Here is a 20445-nt window from a genome sequence, read left to right on the forward strand (position 1 = left end):
CGAGCCCCCGCTCGGCAGCGGGACAGGAACAACGCACCATTGCAAGGAAACTTAAACTGTGGCTGACGGACCCCCAGCCTGCACAGCCCGCACCACGTAGCATGAGTTACACCATAACTCCCAATGCACATCTCGGCTTGAGAATTTTTTATTTTTGCTTTCATCAAGGAGAAATTAAAGAACACAGGCAGTAGAAGAGCAGTTTTATTCCGTTTTTTCCCCTCTGTGGGTGGCAGCACCTGCCTTGCCTGCAGCCAGGGTCCCTGTGTCCCTGCCCACTTGCAGTGTTTAGGTAGCAACCATGGAAAGACTGACAACTTAGAAACAAGTGACACGGTTGATCAGAGTGCAGAGGGGACCAGGAACTAATCTGATTTTTTTTAATTGGCTAGATTTCAGCTGGAGCGGTCCCTTGGCATTTTAAACCTCCACACTTAATTATCTTGCAGCTAATCATTTCAGCTTAGACACCAACGTTCCTCTTACACTGCTGTCCCCAGAAGGGTTTTCCCATCCCTGCACCTGGGTGTGTGACAAATCCCAGCTCCGAACTGGGGAACCCGAAAGGCACTGCAGTCTGCTTGGAGGTGCTGCTGGTCCATGTGGATGTTGCATGGGCACAGCCCCCTGGGGCACATCTGCCCCTCTCAGGGGCACACCACAGTGGACATAATTCAAGGAGGCAGCTTCTAGGGCAGGACACAATGTTATTTTCCTCTTCTTCCCGATTGTAAGCCTTAAGACTCAGGGTGGATATCTGCAACTGTCCCAGACAGTCCAAAGGCCACCCAGCCAGCACTGGAAGGAGCCTGTTTGTCTGACAGCCTCTCCTCTGGTTCTCAGTACACCTGCAGCCCACAACACAGAGACCAGCTGGTAACTGCAAGGGTGAGAGCCCTTTGTGACAATGTCCTGCACTGTAGCTCAACACTGGTACACTGTTTGTGCCTGCTGTAGCCTGGGGGAGGGAGCTGCATGGTTTAACAGCAGCAGTCTCCCAGCTTGAGAAGTGAAATAGCTAAGCATCACTCTGGGTCCCCATCGTGTGCGTCTCTGTGAGTAACTGTAAAATATTTGTGGCAAGGACCCACAACACCTCTCACCCTGCCTCTTAACAGAAGAGCTGTGCTCAGGCTCCTGAGGGTCCCCAAAGCACAGCCCTGCTCCCTGCCAGGGACAGCTGCTAGTGGGGAGCAGGCTTGACTCACAGCCAGCCTTCCCAGGCACGATGACATCTCCTCTCTGAGGGTTTCCATTGCATTACATGATTAATTAGCTGATTAACAAGATGTTGTTGCAGAAGAATCTGTTCTCTGGACACCAGCTCAGGCAAACACCATCCTCTGTGCTAATGAAACTCTTCTGTTCCATGCAGGCATGCACTAATTTAAGCAACAACATGCAAATGGAGAACAATACAGTGAGTAATCTGGACCTCTTAAATAAATTAGCTACAGCCTTCTCCAGGCACTGTCTCCAAGGAGAGAAGAGAAAGCAGGAAGACAGATAGCTCTGGTGGGTGTGGAGCCACAGGTTACAGGTGTTGGGGGCTCAATGTGACTGGTGTCTGTCTGCCTCTGTCTTGCTCTCAGGGGAGGGAGAGCATCAGGCCCAGGCTGGAGGCAGCAGAGGAAGATGGATGTAGCTCCTGCTGACTCAATGTGGTCAGGAGGTGCTGCTGGAGACACCTGTCACATAGGCCAGGCTGTGAGCTCCCTTTTGGCAGGATTAGAGCAGCAGCACCTCAACACAGTCTTGGGCTCTAAGATCCAAGTGAGAGCCCTGGATGGGAAAGCACAAAGGAGACAGTGCTCCTGACAAGGCAGAACCAACCAGTACAAGAACTCCTTTTCCATTCCCAGGCTTTTAGAAGGATTTTGGAAAAAAAACCAACACCAAGCAGCATGTAAGAAAGCCACAAAACTGGATTTGCAGCCTCCAGAAAGAAGCCTGCAGTAAGAGGCTGAACAAGCACAATCCCTTTAGCTTATTAGAGAACTGAAAAGCGTTGCAATTCCAACATGTAAGCTGCCACAACAGGAAATTACAAAGGATTGAAGACTTTTTAATCTGTAAGAGGAAGGTCCTGCCACCTACCTTCACAAACTCAGGTTCTTTGCAGTGCAAGAAATGGGACCTATATCCAGTACCCTCAGCTCCATTCTCTTCTGTCTACTTTGGCCAAACAGCATCTTCTGGGCTCAGTGCAGATGTAGCTGGGCAAAACCAGGTGATTGGACCAATGTGAGAGGGTCTGGGCATCTAAAAAGGTCCAGGATTATTTGTTCTGCCCAAGTCTAGCTGGCAGGAGGTGGCCAAAGCACAGGAAAGGGCTTCTCAGCTCTCACATGTAAGAGAAATGGCAAGGAACAGAGGTTTGCTGTAGCAGTTTTCTAGCCAATTTGAAGAAATTTGCAGCGAACTGTTCCTGTCCCCACTATCAGTCATGGCTGAGGCAGGAGAGAAAACACTGGCAGCCTAAATGGCAGTCACTTTCCCCATGGCACAGGTCCCCTGGCCACGGTTTTGGGCAGAAGATCCTGCCAAGAGGGAGCTGGTTAAAGAAAGCTGTTTGTAAGCAAAGGACTTCACCCTCTCTGGCTTTGTTCTTTGGCCAACTCCATGCCTCAGCCACAACTGGTATGTGTGCCAGGAGGGCACAGGGCACAGGCACTGCCCTGCTTCTGTGCCACAGCACTGCTCCTGGCAGCTTCCAGGAAAGCCCAGTGTGGGAGAAGGGGCTCTGATGCCATGTTCCAGGCTGATGCTGGTGTGAGCCCCGTGGGATGTAGAGCTGCATCAGCAGAACAACCCACTGCACCAGGACAGCAGCCAGAGCACAGGTGTGCACAGCTCTGAAGGAAAGAAGAGGAGGAATCTGGACTGGGTAGGGAACAGTATGTATTTATCAGTATAGAGAATTCTTTACACATTACTTACTCTCACACACACCCCCACACCGACACCAGGCAACCCTAGCACTTCCTCCAGGCACAGGAGGGCATGGCTTGGGCCATCAGTCCATAATACGATGGAGTGGCTTCTCAGGGAGTCTGAAACAAACGCAGGTCACCTTCTGCAGAGGAGTTCCAGCTGCTCCACTCATGAATTTTTCATCCTCCAGAGGCTACAGTGTTGTCTGTCCTCGGGAAGGGGCAGGTCAAACAACTGAGGCTCCTCATGAGCGCTTGGACTTCACACGGTTCCTGCGCCCAGCCTTGGCTCCACGCTGGGCTCCTTTCATAAGGCCCTTGAACTGGCCCTGCATTTTCGCCCGCTTCCTGGAGGGAGCAAGGAGCAGCAGACTGGATTGATGGAGGCACTGAGCACACTTAATGCACAGGGATGCTCCAGGCTCCTCAAAGAGTGGCACAGAAGATGACAGGAAACTCCCAAACCCACCAAAAAACTATAGCAAAAAGCAGGATCAAGCCCATTCCCACCCCTGGGCCTTCCTGGTTAGCCTCACCTTCTGTTGAGTTTAGCTCTGTTCAGGGGGATGTAGGCATAAGGGTCGAGCTGGCCCTTTTTCTTCACATCACCTTTACCTTTCTGTGGGAAACAGCGACATGTGAGAAGATGCAGCACCAGGGGAGATGCAAGTATCCCATTCTAGTTCAACTCTGCCACACAGCCATCCCAAAGACTATGTTCCAGTGGGGTGCCAGCTGAGCTATCATCACCCATGTGATGCTATAGACACCTGCTTTGCACAGCAAGCAGGAACTGCCCACAGCAACAGCACCGCAAGAACTCCAAGATGGGCTGACTGTTCAGAGATACTAAGTGTCTGACAACTCCTCTTAGAGCAGAGATCCCCTTCCAGACTTGGTGCTACAGAACCACATTCCCAATAAACAAAAGGTGCTTCCTGCCCTAGCAAAGCCCCAGGTATCCCCACCCAATCTCTGCAACCCCCTGGGTCGCTCACCTTGGATCTGTACTCTGCACCGAAGGCTGGCTCCTTGTTCAGCTGACGGTGGATCCCAGAGCCTCCAGCTGGAAAACAGAGTGTGTGTTGGAATAGAGTCTCAGGGCTGCCTCTGCTCAGTTGCAGACTACACTACAAGAGCTGTTCCTGTTTTTGCCTCCAGCTCTTGGCTGTGAGACAGCAGAGAGAGATGGCTGTTTCTCACAAGCAAAGATCTGTAGAGAGATGGGCAGAAAACTGTCCGAAATTAACAAAGGCAAAGGCAGGGTCCAGCACCGGGGGAGGAGTAACCCCAGGCACAATTTCAGGCTGGGGGCGAACCTGCTGGAAAGCAGCTCTGTGGAGAAGGACCTGGAGGTCCTGGTGGACAACAAGCTGTCCATGAGTCAGCAGTGTGCTGCTGTGGCCAAGAATGCTAACAGTATCCTGGGGTGCATTAGGAAGAGAATTGCCAGCAGGTCGAGGGAAGTGATCCTGCCTCTCTACCCTAGTGAGGCCTCATCTCGAGCGCTGTGTCCAGTTCTGGGTTCCTCAGTACGAGACATAGAGCTCATGGACTGGGTCCAGTGCATAATTAAGGAAATGGAGCATCTCTCTTATGAGGAAAGGCTGAGAGAGCTAGGCCTGTTCAGTCTGGAAAAGAGATCTGAGAGGGGACCACCATCAGTGTCTGTGGGTATCTAAATGGAGAGTGTCAAGAAGATGGAGCCAGACTCTTCTCAGTGGTGCCAAGCAATAGGACAAGAGGCAATGGGCAGAAACTGATGCATGTTAAGTTCCACCGAAATATGAGGAAGAACTTTACTGTTCAGGTGACTGTGCACTGGAACAGACTGCCCAGAGAAGTTGTGGAGTCTCCCTCACTGGAGATATACACGATCTATCTGGATGCAATCCTGTGTAGTGTGCTCTAGGACTCTGTTTGAGCAGGGAGGTTGGACTGGATGACACACTGTGGTTCCTCCCAACCAGACCCATTCTGTGATCTCTACTCCAATTGTCCTGGAGCAGCACAGCAAGATGGGTACATGATTCTGGCCCTCACTGGAGCCCCAGACTGGGCATGGGCAAAGAACTTACCTCTGTACTGAGAATAGGTTCCAGTCTCAGCTTCCTCATCATCTGGCTCATCTCTGAACCGGCGTTTCTGGCTTTTCTTCTGCAGAAGGAGGCAGCAGAGACCCTGCAGCTGGCTTGTCCTTACAATTCTGCCTTCCCATAGATCCCCAACTCTCTGCTTCCTCCCAGGGGCACCCAGAGACCTCCTAGAGAGCACATACCTATCCCAACAACCTCCCACACCCCTCCAAGCAGCTGATGCTTGCTTGGAGTCCCAAAGGCCTCTTGGGTAGAGTTGCAGCTGCCATGGCACAGACAGCTGAGTTCCCCCCAGCATGTCCCCAGGATCACAAGACCTGTACTCACACTGCGGAGACCCACATCTTGCAGCACATCTGCCATCTCCTCGTCTGCTCCTATAGTACAGGGCAAGAGGGTTAGTGCAGGATATGGGCACAGGAGAGCCCTAGGCCTGAGCCGGCCCCTGGAGGGGGTTGCAGTAGCAGGGTGTCCCTGCTGAACCAGCACTGATGGCTGTGTCCCTTCTACACCCTCCTGATGATGGAGGGGGTTGTCTCCCCTCAGCAGTGGCCCAGAAGAGAGTCAGTGGTGTGACACAAGGCTGTACCAACTCCTGCCCCTTGTGTCCATATCCCCCCCAAAATCCCACATGAAGATGGCAGGAAGAAAACCATTCAGAGGTCCAGAGCAAGGCTAGTGTGGCCCCTTACAGCCCAGGGAGTACCTTTGGCTTCATCATCGTCCACCTCCTCCTCCTCTTCATGGATGATCAAGCGTCCATCCTCAGACACCTGGAAGTCATGGCTCACTCCTCTGGTCTGCCTGGGGCCTGGCTTGGTGGCTGCTCACAGAGAGATGAGTTGGGGCCTGGGAAAGGACCCACTCCTGGGGGCAGAAGTACCCCCAGGACCCCTTTGCATCACTTTAGCATCTGCCCCATCCATCCCACCCCACCCCATCAGAAGCTTCACTCCTTACCCAGCACCCGCTGGGACACATTGGGGTCCAGGAAGTTGAGGGGCTCATCCTCTTCCCCTTCCTTCAGCCAGGCCTGGCCCTTCTGCCATGCTTGCTTCCTCCACTCCTTACTCCGTTGCCGTTCCTCTTCTTCCTCTTCCTCATCCTCTGAGTCAGCCAGGATCTCCTCCATGCTGTCAAAAGGCAGAGAGGATAATGAAAACAGAAGAAGCCCAAGAGTGCAGCCTGCTCAACAACCCACAAGAGCCTCGGAGATGTCTCCGGGCACCTCTAGAAGCACCAACTGAGCAGATCCAGGATCAACCCCTCCATGGGGCCTGCTTCTTCTTCACCCCTGGCCCATCTTCACCTGTCTCCTCTGGGCTGTGCTGGTGGTGCCTCCTCCTCATCTGTATCTGCAGCTGCCCGCTTCAGGGCACGTTGCTTGCGGTTCCGGGCTTCTGCCTTGCGGATGTTCACCAGCACCTTATGGTACTCAGCTGGCAGCAGCCCCTTCACCAGCTCGAAGCTGAGGAGCACACAGAGAGCAGTCAACACTCACCTTCTCCCGCACTGCCTCCCAGAGAGTTCTCTTGTCACCCCAGGAGACCCTGGCTTACCCAAACTTGCGGATGAACTTGATGAAGAGGTTTCGCAGCTTCATACGGAAGTGACGTCTCATGTCATCCGACAGGTTTCCCACGGCCTCCAGCTGCCAGGTCACAGACCCTCAAGACCCAAGCACCCCTGCCCTGGGCACCCAGCCTCCCACCCTTCCACCTGCATAGCCATCTTGCCCACCCTGCTGCCATCAGCCCACGCCCACTCCAGGCAGGGTCATGGGTAGGTCTCACTGCTTGGCAGGGCTGGTTGAAGGGAGTTCTCTGACATGTCCATGCCAGCATTCAGGAGAGGGACCTCCTCACTGCCATCTCAGCCACTGAGATCAAGCTCCCTCCCTTGGTTCCTGGGCAGAAGCAGGGTGCAGCTGGAGATGTTCCAAGCTGCCCAGGGCAACCCCAGCTCTGCCCCACCACTCTCTTCAAGGCACCCCATGCAGGACCTCACCATCGCCTGGACATGCTTGGCCAGTAGCTTGGTGTCCACCAGCAGTAGTGTGACCTTGAGGAAGCCCAGGGCTGCCTTCACCACATCCCGTGTGCGGGAGGCCAGCAGCAGGCAGATATTCTGCAGGAGCTGCTCCACCACACTGAACTCGAGCTGATCTGCAACCATGGCGAGAGTTAGCCACAGTCAGTCTGCATCCAGCATCTGTCTTCATCAGAAGGCTCTGCCTCATCCCCTTAGCCCTCCTGCTCACCTTTGAACTCGAAGAACAGGCGGGTCAATGCCAGCACGGTGCAACTGATCATGGTGACCGAGCCAGTGAGCCCGACGTAGATCAGGAGCAGGAACCGCTGCATAGCCTCTGCAAGAGTGGGATGACTCAAGCCTTGGTTCATTCTGTGTCCAGCAGCATCTCTGGACCACTTCAGAGGGATGCTAGGCTGATCCCTCTGGGGCCAGAGCAGCTGTGGGGCTGAGCAAGTGGAACCAGGAGCTCACCTTCAGGGGTGGGTCCGAAGCGGATAAAGGCATGCCCCATCTCCACGAGCAGCATGAAGGCATTCTTGCGGGCCCCCACTGACACCTCCTTGGTGCACAGGATGACCTGGAGGCACACAGGCATGTCACACCACTAGTGCCACCATCACAGCCAGAACCAGCTGGGTCCTTACAAGGACCATGCTCACCTCTGGGACTAGGGCAGTGATGAAAGGCTCATGCTCTGCAGAAAGTTGCTTCACAATGTGGAACAGGCATTTCAGCCGAGGCTTGGGAAAGAAACAGCTCAGCTCTGTTACACCCAGGGACACACATCCAACTACCCCTGCCAACCACTCCATCCCCTCCCTCCCAGCAAAGGCTGATCCCCACCAGTACAGCCCTTGCTCTCACCCTCTTGGCTGGGGATGCTGCACTCTTGAGTGAGTCCAGCAGTGCTGTCTGCAGGTCCTGCAGGTGGGAGCGGACAAAGGCCTGGCAGGGAGCATGGGGAGCAGCACACACCTCCTCCAGCACACGGTATGCCTTCTTCTGCATGCTGCGCTCTTTGCTCTGTAGGGACAGCCAACATGCTCCTGCTGTCAAGACAGCCCCTTGCCACGGTGTCTGAAGGGACCCCTGCACCTACACTACCCAGGAGAGACCTGTCCCTTATGGCAACTGCTCAGCCCCACAAAAAGTGGGTCCAAGCTGGCAGCAAGCAGAAGGGTCCCCACCAACATCCCCTGCACCAGGCAGAGCTGGAGGCCAACTCACCTGGAGGGAAGGCTGGATGGTGCGGTACAGGGAGTCCAGGGACTGCTCATCAGCATAGGGTGCCATTGCCACCACCAGGTCTAGGATAGAGAGTCTTCAGCAGAGAAGGATACATAGGTGATTAACTTTGGCATCACTACCACCACCTGACCAAGCTGGAACTCTGTCTGGGAGTCTCATCAAATGCACAAGAGTGACAAAGTCCACACAGGAGGGCACCCTAGCTCTGTTAACCAGGAACACACCAGGAATTTTACCCATTAGCACCAGCCCCAAGGTGTTACCTGGCAAACTCAGAGCTCTCAGGACTTGTCAGCTTCACACTGGCCTTCTCCAGGAACCCACACACCATCTGCAGGGCAGGCACATAGAGCAGGATCAGAACTGATCAAAGGGAGTGCTTTTCAAGAGTTTGCAATCCACATGGCAAACATCTTGCCAAAGGACTTTGTGAAGATAAGAAGCAGCAGTGGATCCAAAAAGCTATGGACAAATTCCAAAAGAGTTTGCGCATGATGTGGTGATGTGGCTTCAAAATTGGGAAAACCCAGACTTCTGGCTGAAAAGGGCTTCCTCCCCAAGATGGCAGAAAGGGCTGCTCTCTCCTCAGTCTTTCTGTCCTCTCCAATCAGGCACACACCAAAAGCCTCATCAGATTGGGCCTGGCTAGGAGATGCTGGCCTGAGCCAGCACAGCTTGCCCCAGTGCCCCCTCACCTGGGGGTCAGTGATGGTCAGGTAAGCACGGACAGTGTCCAGGACGGAGCGGCGCTGAGCACTGCTGCCCCCATCCTCCTCGGGCTGGCTGTACACATTGAACAGGATGGGCAGGAAATTTTTGGCAAAGCGACCCACTTCTGTCCGCTCCGCATCTAGGGAGAAGATGACAGTGTGTCTCCTCCCCAGGTCACCGCAGGGGACAGGGACCCACCATGAGGGTCCGCCTCCCCCCAACCTGTCTCGCAGCCTTTGTGGATGAGGGTGCGCAAGGCCTGGCACACGGTGGGACGGAGGTCTGGGCGTTCGCTGATGGCCGTGCCCAGGGTGCGGGCCAGCCCCTTGAAGGCCCCCAGCACGTCTGTGGGGTGGGTGCAGAAGCCAGGCAGTAGCGTCCAGACCTGGAAAGCAAAGGAAAAGGTGGGAGACCAACAGTCTTCACACAAGTCACTGCTCCCCAGCCTGGCACCATGGGTGCACAATGGCAGGGCTCCCAGGTACATCTTGTTACCTGCCACTGCAAGGTGTCATAGAGCTTGGCCTCCACACTCTTCCCAGTCTGGGTGAACTCCAGGGCTGCAAAAGAGAAAGGAGAGATAAGCATAGCAACAAATGTTGCAAAGCCCTGCTCCACCCCAGGGAAGGGAAAGGAGGTCCCACTGAACACCCTGGACCACTGGGACCCTCAACATGCCACCCTTCTCACCTCTGTTTTTCAGGGCGGCTGCCAAGGGCAAGAAGTAGCTGGTGAAGAATCCAAGCCGCGTTCCCTGCACATGGTCCCGCAGCACTGGCAGGAGCCAGCTGCGGGGGAAATCCAGGGTCTCCCTAGGAAGGGAGGCATGGGTCAGGGAACCATGGGGCACTGTGGCATCAGCCCCTGAGCACAGCGCACTTCCACCCAACCCCAAAGCTGGGCACAGGTAGGCTCAGCTGCCAAACACCTCCAGCACTGCATGGGGACTGAAGATGAATGTAATGAACAGCTGTAAAGCTGCCACCCCATGACTGTACTCACTCCTTGCCATCAATCTCCAGCGGCACAGCTTCCAGCAGCACCTCGGGGCCCATGGTGCTCACAGCAGCCCCCACTGCCTGGTCCACTTCAGCAGTGTACGGAAAGTGTGGGGAGAGACGCAGGTCACACAGGGACTGGAGACACTGCCAGGACAGGGCAGCATGGTCACAGAGCAGCCATGAAGGCAGGTCTGGCACGTGTCCCTTACTATGCCTGTCCAGGGATGCCAGCTGCCCTGCATGTCCCCATGTACGCTCTGCCCACATGCGTGCAGGACAGTGGGCACTGGTATGGCCCTGCTCCACAGATGGGAGGGGCCAACACAGCCTGGATAGCAACGCAGACACCCCACCTCCCTCTATGGATAAGTCTGTGTCCTCACAGACTGGCTCACCTTCCTCATGATGGGATGGCACTGCTTCCCACATGTCTCAAAGAAGACCTCCAGGACCCGCAGCACCTCATCCCATGCTGCATGGAAACGGTATGTCAGCCCTTCTTCCACTGATCTGGGGAGAGGAGACAGTCACACTGGCAGTGATCAGGGTGCTCACCAGGCCTGCCAGACCCCATCAAGGACCAGGCAGATGCTGGTCAGAGCTCAGTCAGGCTCATGGGGACAGCCCCTCCCACACTACCACTTCTCACTTGAACATCTTGCACAAGTAGGCAGCAGGGGCTGGGGCAGATGCAGAGACAGTGCCCAGGTTCTCCATGTGGGGAGCAATGCACTCGCTCAGGAGGGTCTGCAAGGGCAAACAGGGAAATGGGATAGCCATGGACCGTGGAACCCTGAGCCTGGCAGGCACAGAGGAGCACACCACTCCCTGGCAAAACCCAAGCCCCTAATCAGAGCCCCCCACAAGGCATAGGGTAACTAGGCAAGCAAAGTGACTGGTACCTCCAGGGTCTGTGCTGCTGTCGACACCACCTGGGAGTGTGGAGAAAGGAAGCAATTCATGGCAGCAGAGAAGAGCCGGGGCAGGTGAGCCCAGCACAGGTCCTTCCGCAGCCTGGAGACCAGGGATGGAGCAGGTGAGAGACCAAGTGGGCACCTCTCCCCCTGCCCAGCCATGGCCCCTGCCCACACCTGCCCAGGTTGATGTGCGCCCGCTCCATGGTCGACAGCCAGGTCAGCAGCGGCTGCAGGTCACTCATGCTGGGGACGTAGTCATAGAGGGCCTGGGGAAGCACAGGATGGGGTGTGTGGCATACCACTGCCAGTTCTGTCCTCCCTCGCACTGGCACCCCACACTCACAGTGATGATCTGGGCGTTGAGCTCAGCCGGCAGGCAGGCCACACTGGCCTGGGCACTGAAGAGGCTGTGGAAGGCTTGCATGGCACACGCTGTCACCAGCTGAAAAGGGCACAATGTCACAAGAGTGGGCTTTGCTTTGCACCTCTCTCTCTCCACTCCAAAGCAGATTCTGCCCTGGGAAACCCAGCACTGCTGCAACTGTGACCCATCTACAAAGCCTCTCTTCCCCAACAGTCAGGTCAGCAAGCACCAGCGGCCCTGGGCTCCTCTGCATTTGCATCTTGCATTTCCACACTCCCAGTTGGCAGACAAGGGAGTTTGAACCCTTCTAGAGTCCAGCCAATGGGGAAAGGGTCTGCCCTTGCTATCCCTGGAGTGGGAATACTCACCACATGGCTCAGGGTCATGACACGGAGCAAAGTCTCGCAGCAGGTCTTCACCATGGCTGCAGGGAAGCAGGGCAGTACATCCCGCAGCAGAGCAAGGACATGAAGTGTAGTGGTGGCCTCCTTGGCACCTGTGGGAGCAGAGCAACTTCTGAACTTATGGTACCACACAGCAAAGCCCCCAATACAGCACTGGGGCTGAACCACAGAATCAGGGTGAACGCTCTCTTGACTCCTGAGAGGAGCAGCATTGAGGACTGAACTGTTTAGGACCCTTCAAGGCACCTTAGGTGCCCCAGAAGTGTGTGACATCCTCCCAGGCAATCCAGGGCGTTGCACCCTCCCCTCTTCCCTTCAAGTCCTTATCTTCCCACAGCAGTGGAAGGGTCCCTCCCACTCTCAGCTGCAGATCCCAAGCTTCAGTGTCCCACACCTCCAGCTTTTTCAATCTCCTGCACACAGAACTTGGCTGTGGAGGGTGCCGCAGGGTGATACTCAGGGGCTGCATCGCCAAACATGAACTCGCTGCCCCTCAGGACAGAGCACACACCGTACTGTGCTGCCTTTCGCACCTGGGGGAAGAATAACCTAAGTGAGTAGAGGCTATGGACCTGGAAGGCACAGCCAGCCCCAGAAACAAGACCCAAAGGCAGCATCAGCACCTGCCAGGGGCACCAGGCTCTCACCTTGGGCTTGGTATGAACACAGAAACTCAGCAAGCCATGATAGACCTGGAGGGTGACAGGGTAGCTCCAGGCTGCCAAGTCCTGCTTTCTCAACAACGTAGCAAGGCAAGAGAGGACCTGTGACAAGGGAGCAGCAGGGGCATTAGCATCATCCCACAGAAAAACCCCTGCTCACTGCAGGCAGAGCACCCAGCATCCCCTGGGCAGAGCTGACCACCCCCTGGCTACTCACCCATCGCAGGGCAGATGTGGAGCTGCTACAGGCCTGTGAGGACACAATACTCATGAAAGCTTTTGAAGCATCTGAGAACTTTTTAATAAGAACAGGATTTGGGACCCTGTCAGGAGAAGGGCGCATGTCAGTGGGGTAAGTAGCAGGCAGCTGGTGGCAGTCACACAGGAAACTGCATCACCAGCTTGTCCCTGTTGGGTCCTTTCCCCAGCCTGAGGAGGGAGGACAGTACCAGCCCCTCTTCCATGATGGGCTCTGTAGCTCTGCCCATTCCTTCATCAGTCACTCACCTTTTTAGTACAAGATTAAGTAAGTAGGCGACAGCAGACAGTGACTCGGGGGACTCCACTGCTTCCAGCGTGGTCATCTGGGAACAGAGGACAGTTCAGCAAGACGGACTGATAATTTACACTGGGCCAACCCTTCACCAGGCCTTGGGATGGGGCAGAGAAACCAGGAGCAGCATAATCTCTACTGAAGAAAGACACTGGGGCCTTGGCTACAAGCACAGACCCTTCCTCCACCAACCCTCCCGAGAGCCCACCCATGCTGCCAATAGCAGCTCTCCTCGTGCCTCCTCCCTACGGCCATCACTCACCAGTGCAGCAAAGTACTCAGTCTCACTCTCCTTGCCCCCCTGCGAGCGGATCACCTCTGTCACAGCTGCCAGCACTGCACAGATCTACAAGGAGCAACCACAGAGGGTCAGCACTCCTCGGCCTCACACCCAGGGGTGCCAACCCCACCAGACATTGCCCTTCCCTGGCCCTGCTCCTGCCCCTACCTCTTTGTGAGCAGCAGAGTTAGACTCCCAGAAGCGCTGCACCTTGCTAAAAGTGACGTTGGTGCAGTCGCTCAAGCCACTCAGAAAGGTGCCAGAGGATTTCTCCGTGGCGGCCTCGGCAGCCTCATCCTGCTCCATGTGGAGCTGAGCGCTGTCACTCGCCCGCCCCAGGCGCAGGGACCCCGACTGCAGCTCATTGTGCAGCTTCACTGCATCCACCGTCAAACTGCTTTTCTCTGTGGGGGTGAGAGACATGTCAGAACTGCAAAGTCACATTGCTCCACCACTCACCCCAAAACCCTCCATGCTCCCCTCTGCTCCCAGCCAGACTGGCTCGGCTGGAACTCATGTCCAGCATGTGGGACACTGTTGCTGCTTTGCCCCAGTGGGAGAAAGCACATTAATAACTTGAAAGAGCTCTTCATCTCTGTGAAAACAAACCAGAGCATGGTCCAGCCATCACCTCTGATGTAGGAGAGCCTTATGTCTACACAAACATGTCTTAGTGTGCCAAGGCTTTAACAGTGAGATAGTTCTTGTACTCTACAACCAGACATTGAGGGCACACACTGCATGTCCCTCTGAGTCCCAGACATCAGCCCGCAGCCAGGTGCAAGAGGACAGTGCACGCTGCAAGTCCTGTTTCTTCATCTGCAAGAGAAAGACCTCTTTGGCCAGCAGCAGCCAGGACTCTCGCAGTGCCTGGCAGACTTTAGTTTACTTTCCCCATCACTCAGTAGGAGTTTCTGCCACGTTCCTCGCGGCACCGGACATCACAGCAGGATTTACAGGTGTGGCTACGGGCTTTTAGGAGTCTTGTAAGGTGACAAGCACTGCAGCGTGCGGTGCCCTGTTCCGCTCCTCAGGCCCGGTACCACGGTGATGGTAACGAGGACACATTCGAGTCCTCCTCCCCGGTTTGCTGCCTCCGCCTGCCCCGGGACTGTCAGCGCCTCCGGGCCCTCCAGCCCTCGCCCCAGCTCCCGGAGGACCCCAAGGCTCGCCCCGCAGACCGCCGGGCCCCTGCACCCCACCGGGAAGAGCTGGGCACAGGTCGGCCGCTGGCCGCCTCAGAGCCCTGCCACCCTGCCCGCCCCTTTCCTCACCCGCGGGCCGGCTGCAGAAGCGGCTGCGGGCGGCCAGGCGGTGCTGGCGGGTCTCGGGGTTGCAGTCGCTGCTGTGGCCCTTCCGCCACCGCTTCAGCTTGGCCGCCGCTCCCGAGCGGAGCCGCCCGCTCCGCGCCATGCTGGGCCCAACTCCACGTGCGGCCCCGCCGCGCCCGCCTTTTCCGCTTCCGGTGCCTGCCGCCATCTTGAGTTAGGGCGGCCCTCAGGGCAGTTAGGGCGGTGTCAGGGCTGAGGTGGGAGACCCGCGGGGTGCGGCGGGAGTCGCCGGCAGGAGCCTGTCAGACACCGCCGTGCCGGGGCCGCGCCCCTGTGGAACCGGCCAGAGCGAGCCCGTAGCCATGGGCGAGCGACGGCGACCCGTTACGCATTACTGAGCGTGAATTGCGTCCCGGTGACGTCACACCCTGAAGGTCGCGCCGCCCTTCGCAGCCGCGCCATGCGCTACGTGCGCCTCCTCCCGGCGGCCGCTCTGCGCATGCGCCGCTGTCCCCCACCCGCCTCCCTCCTCCGCCGGCGCGCGGGGCGGGGCGGGGCCGCGCGGGGGCGTCAGTCGCGCGTGGCAGCGGCGTGAGGAGGAGCGCGCGCCGGTCCCTCAGCCCACCATGGCAGCCGCGTACCGGCTCGTCCTCGTCCGCCACGGCGAGAGCGCCTGGAACCTCGAGAACCGCTTCAGCGGCTGGTACGACGCCGACCTCAGCCCTGCCGGGCAGCAAGAGGCGCGGCGCGGCGGCGAGGCCCTCCGAGGTACCGGCTCACCGGTGAAAGTTACGGGGGGGTGGTTCGGCCGAGGCGGGAGTCGTGGAGGTGGGGTGGGAAGGGGTCGCGGACTAGTGCGGCCACCTCGAGCCTAATGAGGGCGGGTTTCAGGTTCTCCCGTGCCCGGGATTGGCCTCCAGTGTGGGGTCGGGGGTTCGGTCACGTGGGGAGAGCCGCTGATACCGCAGTGTGGTGGTTCTCCGGTACTGGTCGCGTCTTGGCCGCCGCCGGTTTCCGTAAGGACGAGGACGCGACCGGTACCGGCGCGGCGAGGCCCCCGCCCTTGGCCTTTCACCGGTTGCGTAAGGCCCGGCGCTCACCTCCCCGGTCTCCCCCATCCCCCCGCCTTCCCTCGTCTTTTTCAGATGCCGGATATGAGTTCGACATCTGCTTCACCTCGGTACAGAAACGGGCCATCCGTACCCTCTGGACCGTCCTGGATGCCATTGACCAGATGTGGTTACCCGTTATCCGGACCTGGCGCCTGAACGAGAGGCACTACGGGGCTCTCACGGGTTTGAACAAGGCTGAGACAGCGGCAAAGCATGGTGAGGCGCAGGTGAAGATCTGGAGACGCTCGTATGACATCCCTCCGCCTCCCATGCAGTCTGACCACCCCTTCTATAGCACAATTGCAAAGGTAAGACGCATTGCTTTTTGTTCCTTGCCTTGAGGCTCCTAAAAGTCATCTGCAGTGTGGTGATCTGTCTTCCTCTATCAGGTCTTCTCTGTCACTGCTGCAGTAGATGGGGCTGTTGTATGTGCTGGTTGTCTTTGGGCTGTTTGCCCTGCTTCCTCCCTGGGGAGTGGAACCCCTGGACATTGCATGAACAGTTCTGAAGCAGAGATGATACTTCTGTTAATCATTAGTGCTGTGACCCATTCCTGGATGTTTCATCTGGTGTCTTCATCCAGAACAAGCAACATGTGATTTTCCTTCCCCAAGAGGGGCTCACATCCCTGACTATCATTCATTGTAATCTCAGACATCAAAGGCTTCCTTGTTTCCAAATTTGGCTTTGCTTTCATGAAGTGGGTCCTCAGGTGGAGAATTTAGGGGAGGGGCAAAAGCCTTGCCACCATCTTCCCACACTGGGTGGGGAGCACTGGACTGGTGTGTAAGTGTGGCTGTTGTCCCAGGACCGTCGCTACGCCGACCTGACAGAGGACCAGCTGCCAACGTGTGAGAGCTTGAAAGACACCATTGCCCGGGCTCTGCCTTTCTGGAACGAGGAAATTGTCCCACAGATCAAAGAGGGCAAGCGAGTCCTTATTGCTGCACATGGCAATAGCCTGCGTGGGATTGTCAAGCACCTGGAAGGTAGGTCAGCCCTGCAGGGATCTCCCTGCTTCCCCAGCTGGCACTGCAGGCAAGGCCAGGAGTGATGGCACCGTGTTCACAGGCATGTCGGAAGAGGCCATCATGGAGCTGAACCTGCCCACTGGCATCCCCATTGTCTACGAGCTGGACAAGAACCTGAAACCCGTCAAGCCCATGCAGTTCCTGGGGGATGAGGAGACCGTACGCAAGGCCATGGAGGCTGTTGCTGCTCAGGGCAAGGTTAAGAAGTGAGGGCAGTCAGCAGACCAGCATGTAGTAGAGCCCCCTGCCATCCCCTACCCCTCTGTTCACATCCCCCACAGTTGTAGGAACTTGGAGCTGCAGAGCTGGAGCTACTCCCCAGGATTAGGCCCATTCCCTCCAACTAGGCTCCCCTCTGCAGACAGCCTGGGGGCCCCAGGGTGAGGGCTGTGTGTGCAGGAGTCTGGTGTGAAAGGAAGCCCTGGCTCTGCCAGGCAGCAGCCACACACCTCTCCACACTGAGGTTCCAGCCCTCAGACCTCATCTGCAGGGGGACAGGCTGAGTGATCCCTCACCAATTCAGGCTCCTCTGCTTTGCTTCCCCGACAGCTCTTGTCACCCAGTTACTGTAGTTTTGTCACTTGATTTAGTGCTCTTGGGAGCAGTGAGGTGAGTGCAGTGCTGACAGTGACCAAGGTGGGTACCCTGTTCCCCTCGTGGGTGCATGGCCCAGGGACCTGGGATGCCACTGGAAGGGGATGTACAGCACCCTAGACTGGTACTTGCAACTCTGGGCCCAGTTCTGCCAGCCCCTGCTTTAACTTATTTCCTTCAGACAAGGGTGAGAGAGGGAGCCTGTTGCCTGGAGGTCCGTGTCTGCCACATACTTCCCCCAGCTGACATCCACCTTAGTCCTGCTGGTGAAGCAGGTGCCGTTGTGTCCCATCCCACACAGATGTGTACATGGTCTGTCACTGTGGCCTCCCCCTCTACCAGCGCTGTGAGCTTGGGCTTGCACGGGGTCAGTGTTACTGTCCAACCATAGCAGCTGTCTTGTTCCAGTTCAATAAAGGAGTAATGCGCAATAACGAGGTGTCGGTGCATCTGTGGTCTGTGTGGGGCTCCATGGTCCTGGCACACATAAGGCAGCAGTCACTGCTGGATGCAGATGGTGCTGCAGAAGCTGTGCTGGCCTTGGGGAGCAAAGCACAGCTCTGCAGTGACACCCTGCCCTGCAGTGGTTTTCAGGCCCTGGGTGTGGTGCACTCATCCCCTCAGTAGGGCAGAGCAGGTGTGGCCCAGGGAGATGTGGCACCCAGCCACAGAATGCCCTGGTTATCAGTGTGCTGAGACAGGCTGTGCTCCAGGCTTTACTCTGGTGTGGGGAAACCAACCTGGCAAGGCAGATGCCTGGAACCAGTGCAGCCCAGCCACAAAATGGGGCTCTGTGCTGCTGGCCTCACTGTGGTGAAGGTGCGGGGTTGCTCTCCTTCCCCACCAGTGAACATATGCTGCTTTGTGGCTGTGGTGCTGCAGAAGCTGTTCCCTCAACAGGTCTGCTGCAGGAGCCAGAGCACTGTGCCACAGGCAACCCCAGCCCCCCCCAGCTGTAATGAGCCAAGCACGGAGCTCTCAAAAAATATTTATTATCCCAAAATACAAAACCCATCCTGCCAGTGAGGGCCTGGCTGGATGTGTGAAGGAGGTGGGAGCCCGGGGGGCTGCTCTGGCCCCACAGACACCCAGTCCTGCCAGGGTGCTACGTCTGCAGGAACTGGGGCTGCACCCGTGCCACCTTACGGAACTCCTTGGTGTGTGTCCGCGGGCACTGCATCTCACACCAGCTGATGGGCACCATCTGCACACCTAGGGACACCACATGTCAGGGGTTCTACTTCCCAAAATTGTGTTACTCCATGTGGAGAGGGAAGCAGCCCAGCAGGTGCCCCTCAGGCAGGGATGAGGTAGAACTGTCACCACAGGCGCCCTGCCTGTCCCCATCACATCCCTACCTGCCTCACTGCGTGCCACCACCACACCCAGCTCATTCTCCGCCGTGCTCAGCAGGTAGTTGGACTGTGCATCACCCAGGGAGATCTGATCAGACAAGGGTTAAGGGAAACACTTCCCCAGGGAGGCTCAAGCCAACCTGCTGTCCCTGAGGGGAAAGGATATAACTTTGGCCAGGACGATGTCACTGGGGCGGAAGCTCTTGTACACTTCTACCTGCAGGAGAGAGCAGGTGACACCACACAGTGCAGGGGCACCATCAGCAGGGGGTACAGGGGCCCCCACCAGCAGAAAGCAGGGACAGCTGTGGTGGAACAGTCACTGGCAGTGCCTCACTGACCTTATCCTTCTCTGTGGCTCGGATATCTTCTCTCCTGAAAAAGGAGACGGAGGTATCTGAGTCCCAGTGAGCAAAGGCAACTCGGCAGCCTGTGGCAGGAGCTGCCAGGACCTGCTGGACACCTGCCCAGTGCTTGGGGCAGAGCTCCAGCCAGGGCAGTCAGCTGCACTACCCACACAGCCTTTCTCCCTGCTGGAGAGCAGGGGATCCCAGCCTCCTCCCTACCGTATGGTCCCGCGGAAGGTGGATTTCAGTGGCGTGGAGCCGACATACAGGATGTGCACCTTGGCAAAGCGAGAGTTAATGCTGCAGACCTGCCCGTTAAAAAGGGGAATCAGTGCCAGCACCCTGGTCCAGGCAGGGAAAGGGCAGGGAGCAGGCAGGATAGGGCTGCATGGGGAGCTCAGGTCTCACTCGACCTCCTCTGCCCTCTGCTCCAGGCAGCGGAGGGACACCTGGCAGCACTCAGATGAGGAAGATGATACTTGAGCAACTCAAGGCACGCAAATAAAGGCCGAAACCTACTGTGATCCCAATCCCTCTCCCCCCATCAGGAATGTAAGGAAACTAATCCCTCATCTGCGCCACCCTTTCTCAGAGCTGCCCCAGGCACTGACCTGCGCACTCTCTACCCCAGAAAAGAATTCTTGAAGGCCGAGAAAAGAAAAACCTCCCTTCAGACCTCAACCTCAGGGCAGTTGTCCCCATGCCAATACCCATGTTCTTTTAGGAGTGAGGAACCCAAGAGAGACCCTGGGCTGCCTCTGTCCTTCTGTGAGTTGTACAGAGGGGACAAACGATCCCAGTGGCTCCTCATCCCACCCCATCCGTGTGCAAAACAAAGCTCAGCACGAGGCACAGTGAGCCAAGGCAGTCTGTGATCGCAGCGCGCCAGTGCCCCACCTTGCATGTCACCACGGCCCCCACGTTGGGCAGGAGCTGGGACTCGCTGTCTCTCACCACCGACAGCACGGGGAGCTGCGGAGCAAGACATGAAGGTCAGGATCCCCGTCCGAACCCCCCGGAGCCTCGTCCGCAGCGAGGCGGTGCCGCCCGGGCGCACGGCAGTCAGGCGCTCACCTCGCCGTCCTCGCTCCTCCGCTCCAGGCAGCCGGCCAGCGACGAGAAAATGAAGCCGTGCCGGGTGTAGGTCCCGCTGCCAGCCGTGGCCTCCTCGGCGCTGCACAGCCGCTCACCTGCGAGACGGGAGCTCAGAGGCTGCCGGGGCGTCCCGCTCTCGCTGCACGGTCCGGGCCCGCACCGCCCCGGACACAGCGCCGGCTCCCGGCCGGCCCAATGCAGGACATCCCCGGGGCAACCCCTCCGCAGTGCCCCCGCCCGTACGCCTCGCCTGGGCCGCCGCGTCCCCTTCCGGGCAGCCCCGCCAGCGGGAGCCGCACTCACCTGGGACGCAGTACCGCGCAGGGGGCGCCATCTTCGCTGCCGCCAGGGCGTCCCCAGAAAGCCCTCACCTTATTGGTCCCCACGGCAATACCGCACTGTAAGCGGCGCTTTTAGTGGCTCTCTCCTACCCCGGC

General features: G+C 57.4%; 3 protein-coding genes across 4 annotated transcripts; 1 reads left to right on the forward strand and 2 right to left on the reverse strand.

The window, feature by feature from the left end:
* Positions 1-2883: 2883 nt before the first annotated feature.
* Positions 2884-14958, reverse strand: RRP12 (ribosomal RNA processing 12 homolog). Its single transcript, XM_071563218.1, has 34 exons — positions 14478-14958; positions 13372-13607; positions 13186-13269; positions 12878-12954; positions 12588-12693; positions 12356-12472; positions 12103-12241; positions 11673-11800; positions 11284-11382; positions 11115-11206; positions 10926-11037; positions 10673-10770; positions 10419-10533; positions 10025-10167; positions 9713-9834; positions 9518-9582; positions 9245-9407; positions 9007-9161; positions 8575-8642; positions 8291-8384; positions 7928-8086; positions 7723-7803; positions 7535-7640; positions 7290-7397; positions 7037-7194; positions 6589-6680; positions 6339-6497; positions 5990-6162; positions 5736-5852; positions 5357-5406; positions 5012-5090; positions 3932-3999; positions 3470-3552; positions 2884-3281 (listed from the first exon to the last, which is right to left on the reverse strand). The coding sequence occupies exons 1-34, from the start codon at positions 14680-14682 to the stop codon at positions 3179-3181; spliced, it is 3954 nt and encodes a 1317-aa protein (XP_071419319.1). The 5' UTR covers positions 14683-14958; the 3' UTR covers positions 2884-3178.
* Positions 14959-15009: 51 nt separating this feature from the next.
* On the forward strand, positions 15010-17645 carry PGAM1 (phosphoglycerate mutase 1). The gene is made up of 4 exons (XM_071563219.1): positions 15010-15242; positions 15620-15894; positions 16395-16575; positions 16658-17645. Exons 1-4 carry the CDS (start codon positions 15101-15103, stop codon positions 16825-16827), a joined length of 768 nt encoding a protein of 255 aa, XP_071419320.1. The 5' UTR covers positions 15010-15100; the 3' UTR covers positions 16828-17645.
* Positions 17646-18187: 542 nt separating this feature from the next.
* Positions 18188-20397, reverse strand: EXOSC1 (exosome component 1). Of its 2 annotated transcripts, none has more exons than XM_071563561.1 (8): positions 20312-20397; positions 19988-20103; positions 19811-19885; positions 19133-19191; positions 18908-18941; positions 18731-18783; positions 18570-18652; positions 18188-18423 (listed from the first exon to the last, which is right to left on the reverse strand). In XM_071563561.1, exons 1-8 carry the CDS (start codon positions 20340-20342, stop codon positions 18317-18319), a joined length of 558 nt encoding a protein of 185 aa, XP_071419662.1. In that variant the 5' UTR covers positions 20343-20397; the 3' UTR covers positions 18188-18316. The 2 variants fall into 2 exon arrangements, with proteins under 2 accessions (XP_071419662.1, XP_071419661.1); XM_071563560.1 differs by having other exon boundaries at positions 19133-19221.
* Positions 20398-20445: the final 48 nt, after the last annotated feature.

Source organism: Pithys albifrons, chromosome 9, assembly GCF_047495875.1.
Source record: "Pithys albifrons albifrons isolate INPA30051 chromosome 9, PitAlb_v1, whole genome shotgun sequence".
NCBI lineage: Eukaryota > Metazoa > Chordata > Aves > Passeriformes > Thamnophilidae > Pithys > Pithys albifrons.

Coding starts and splice junctions, on each gene's coding strand:
- EXOSC1 (XM_071563560.1), bottom strand. CDS start 20,342: ATGGCGCCCCCTGCGCGGTACTGCGTCCCAG. Junction 18,653..18,730: donor ATCGTCCTGGCCAAAGTTAT/ATCCTTTCCCCT, acceptor GTCTGATCAGAT/CTCCCTGGGTGATGCACAGT. Junction 18,424..18,569: donor GGTGGCACGCAGTGAGGCAG/GTAGGGATGTGA, acceptor TGGTGTCCCTAG/GTGTGCAGATGGTGCCCATC.
- RRP12 (XM_071563218.1), bottom strand. CDS start 14,682: ATGGCGGCAGGCACCGGAAGCGGAAAAGGCGGGCGCGGCGGGGCCGCA. Junction 9,835..10,024: donor CTGGAGATTGATGGCAAGGA/GTGAGTACAGTC, acceptor CTCCCTTCCTAG/GGAGACCCTGGATTTCCCCC. Junction 3,282..3,469: donor AGAGCTAAACTCAACAGAAG/GTGAGGCTAACC, acceptor TGCTCCCTCCAG/GAAGCGGGCGAAAATGCAGG.
- PGAM1 (XM_071563219.1), top strand. CDS start 15,101: ATGGCAGCCGCGTACCGGCTCGTCCTCGTCCGCCACGGCGAGAGCGCC. Junction 15,243..15,619: donor CGGCGGCGAGGCCCTCCGAG/GTACCGGCTCAC, acceptor CGTCTTTTTCAG/ATGCCGGATATGAGTTCGAC. Junction 15,895..16,394: donor TCTATAGCACAATTGCAAAG/GTAAGACGCATT, acceptor CTGTTGTCCCAG/GACCGTCGCTACGCCGACCT.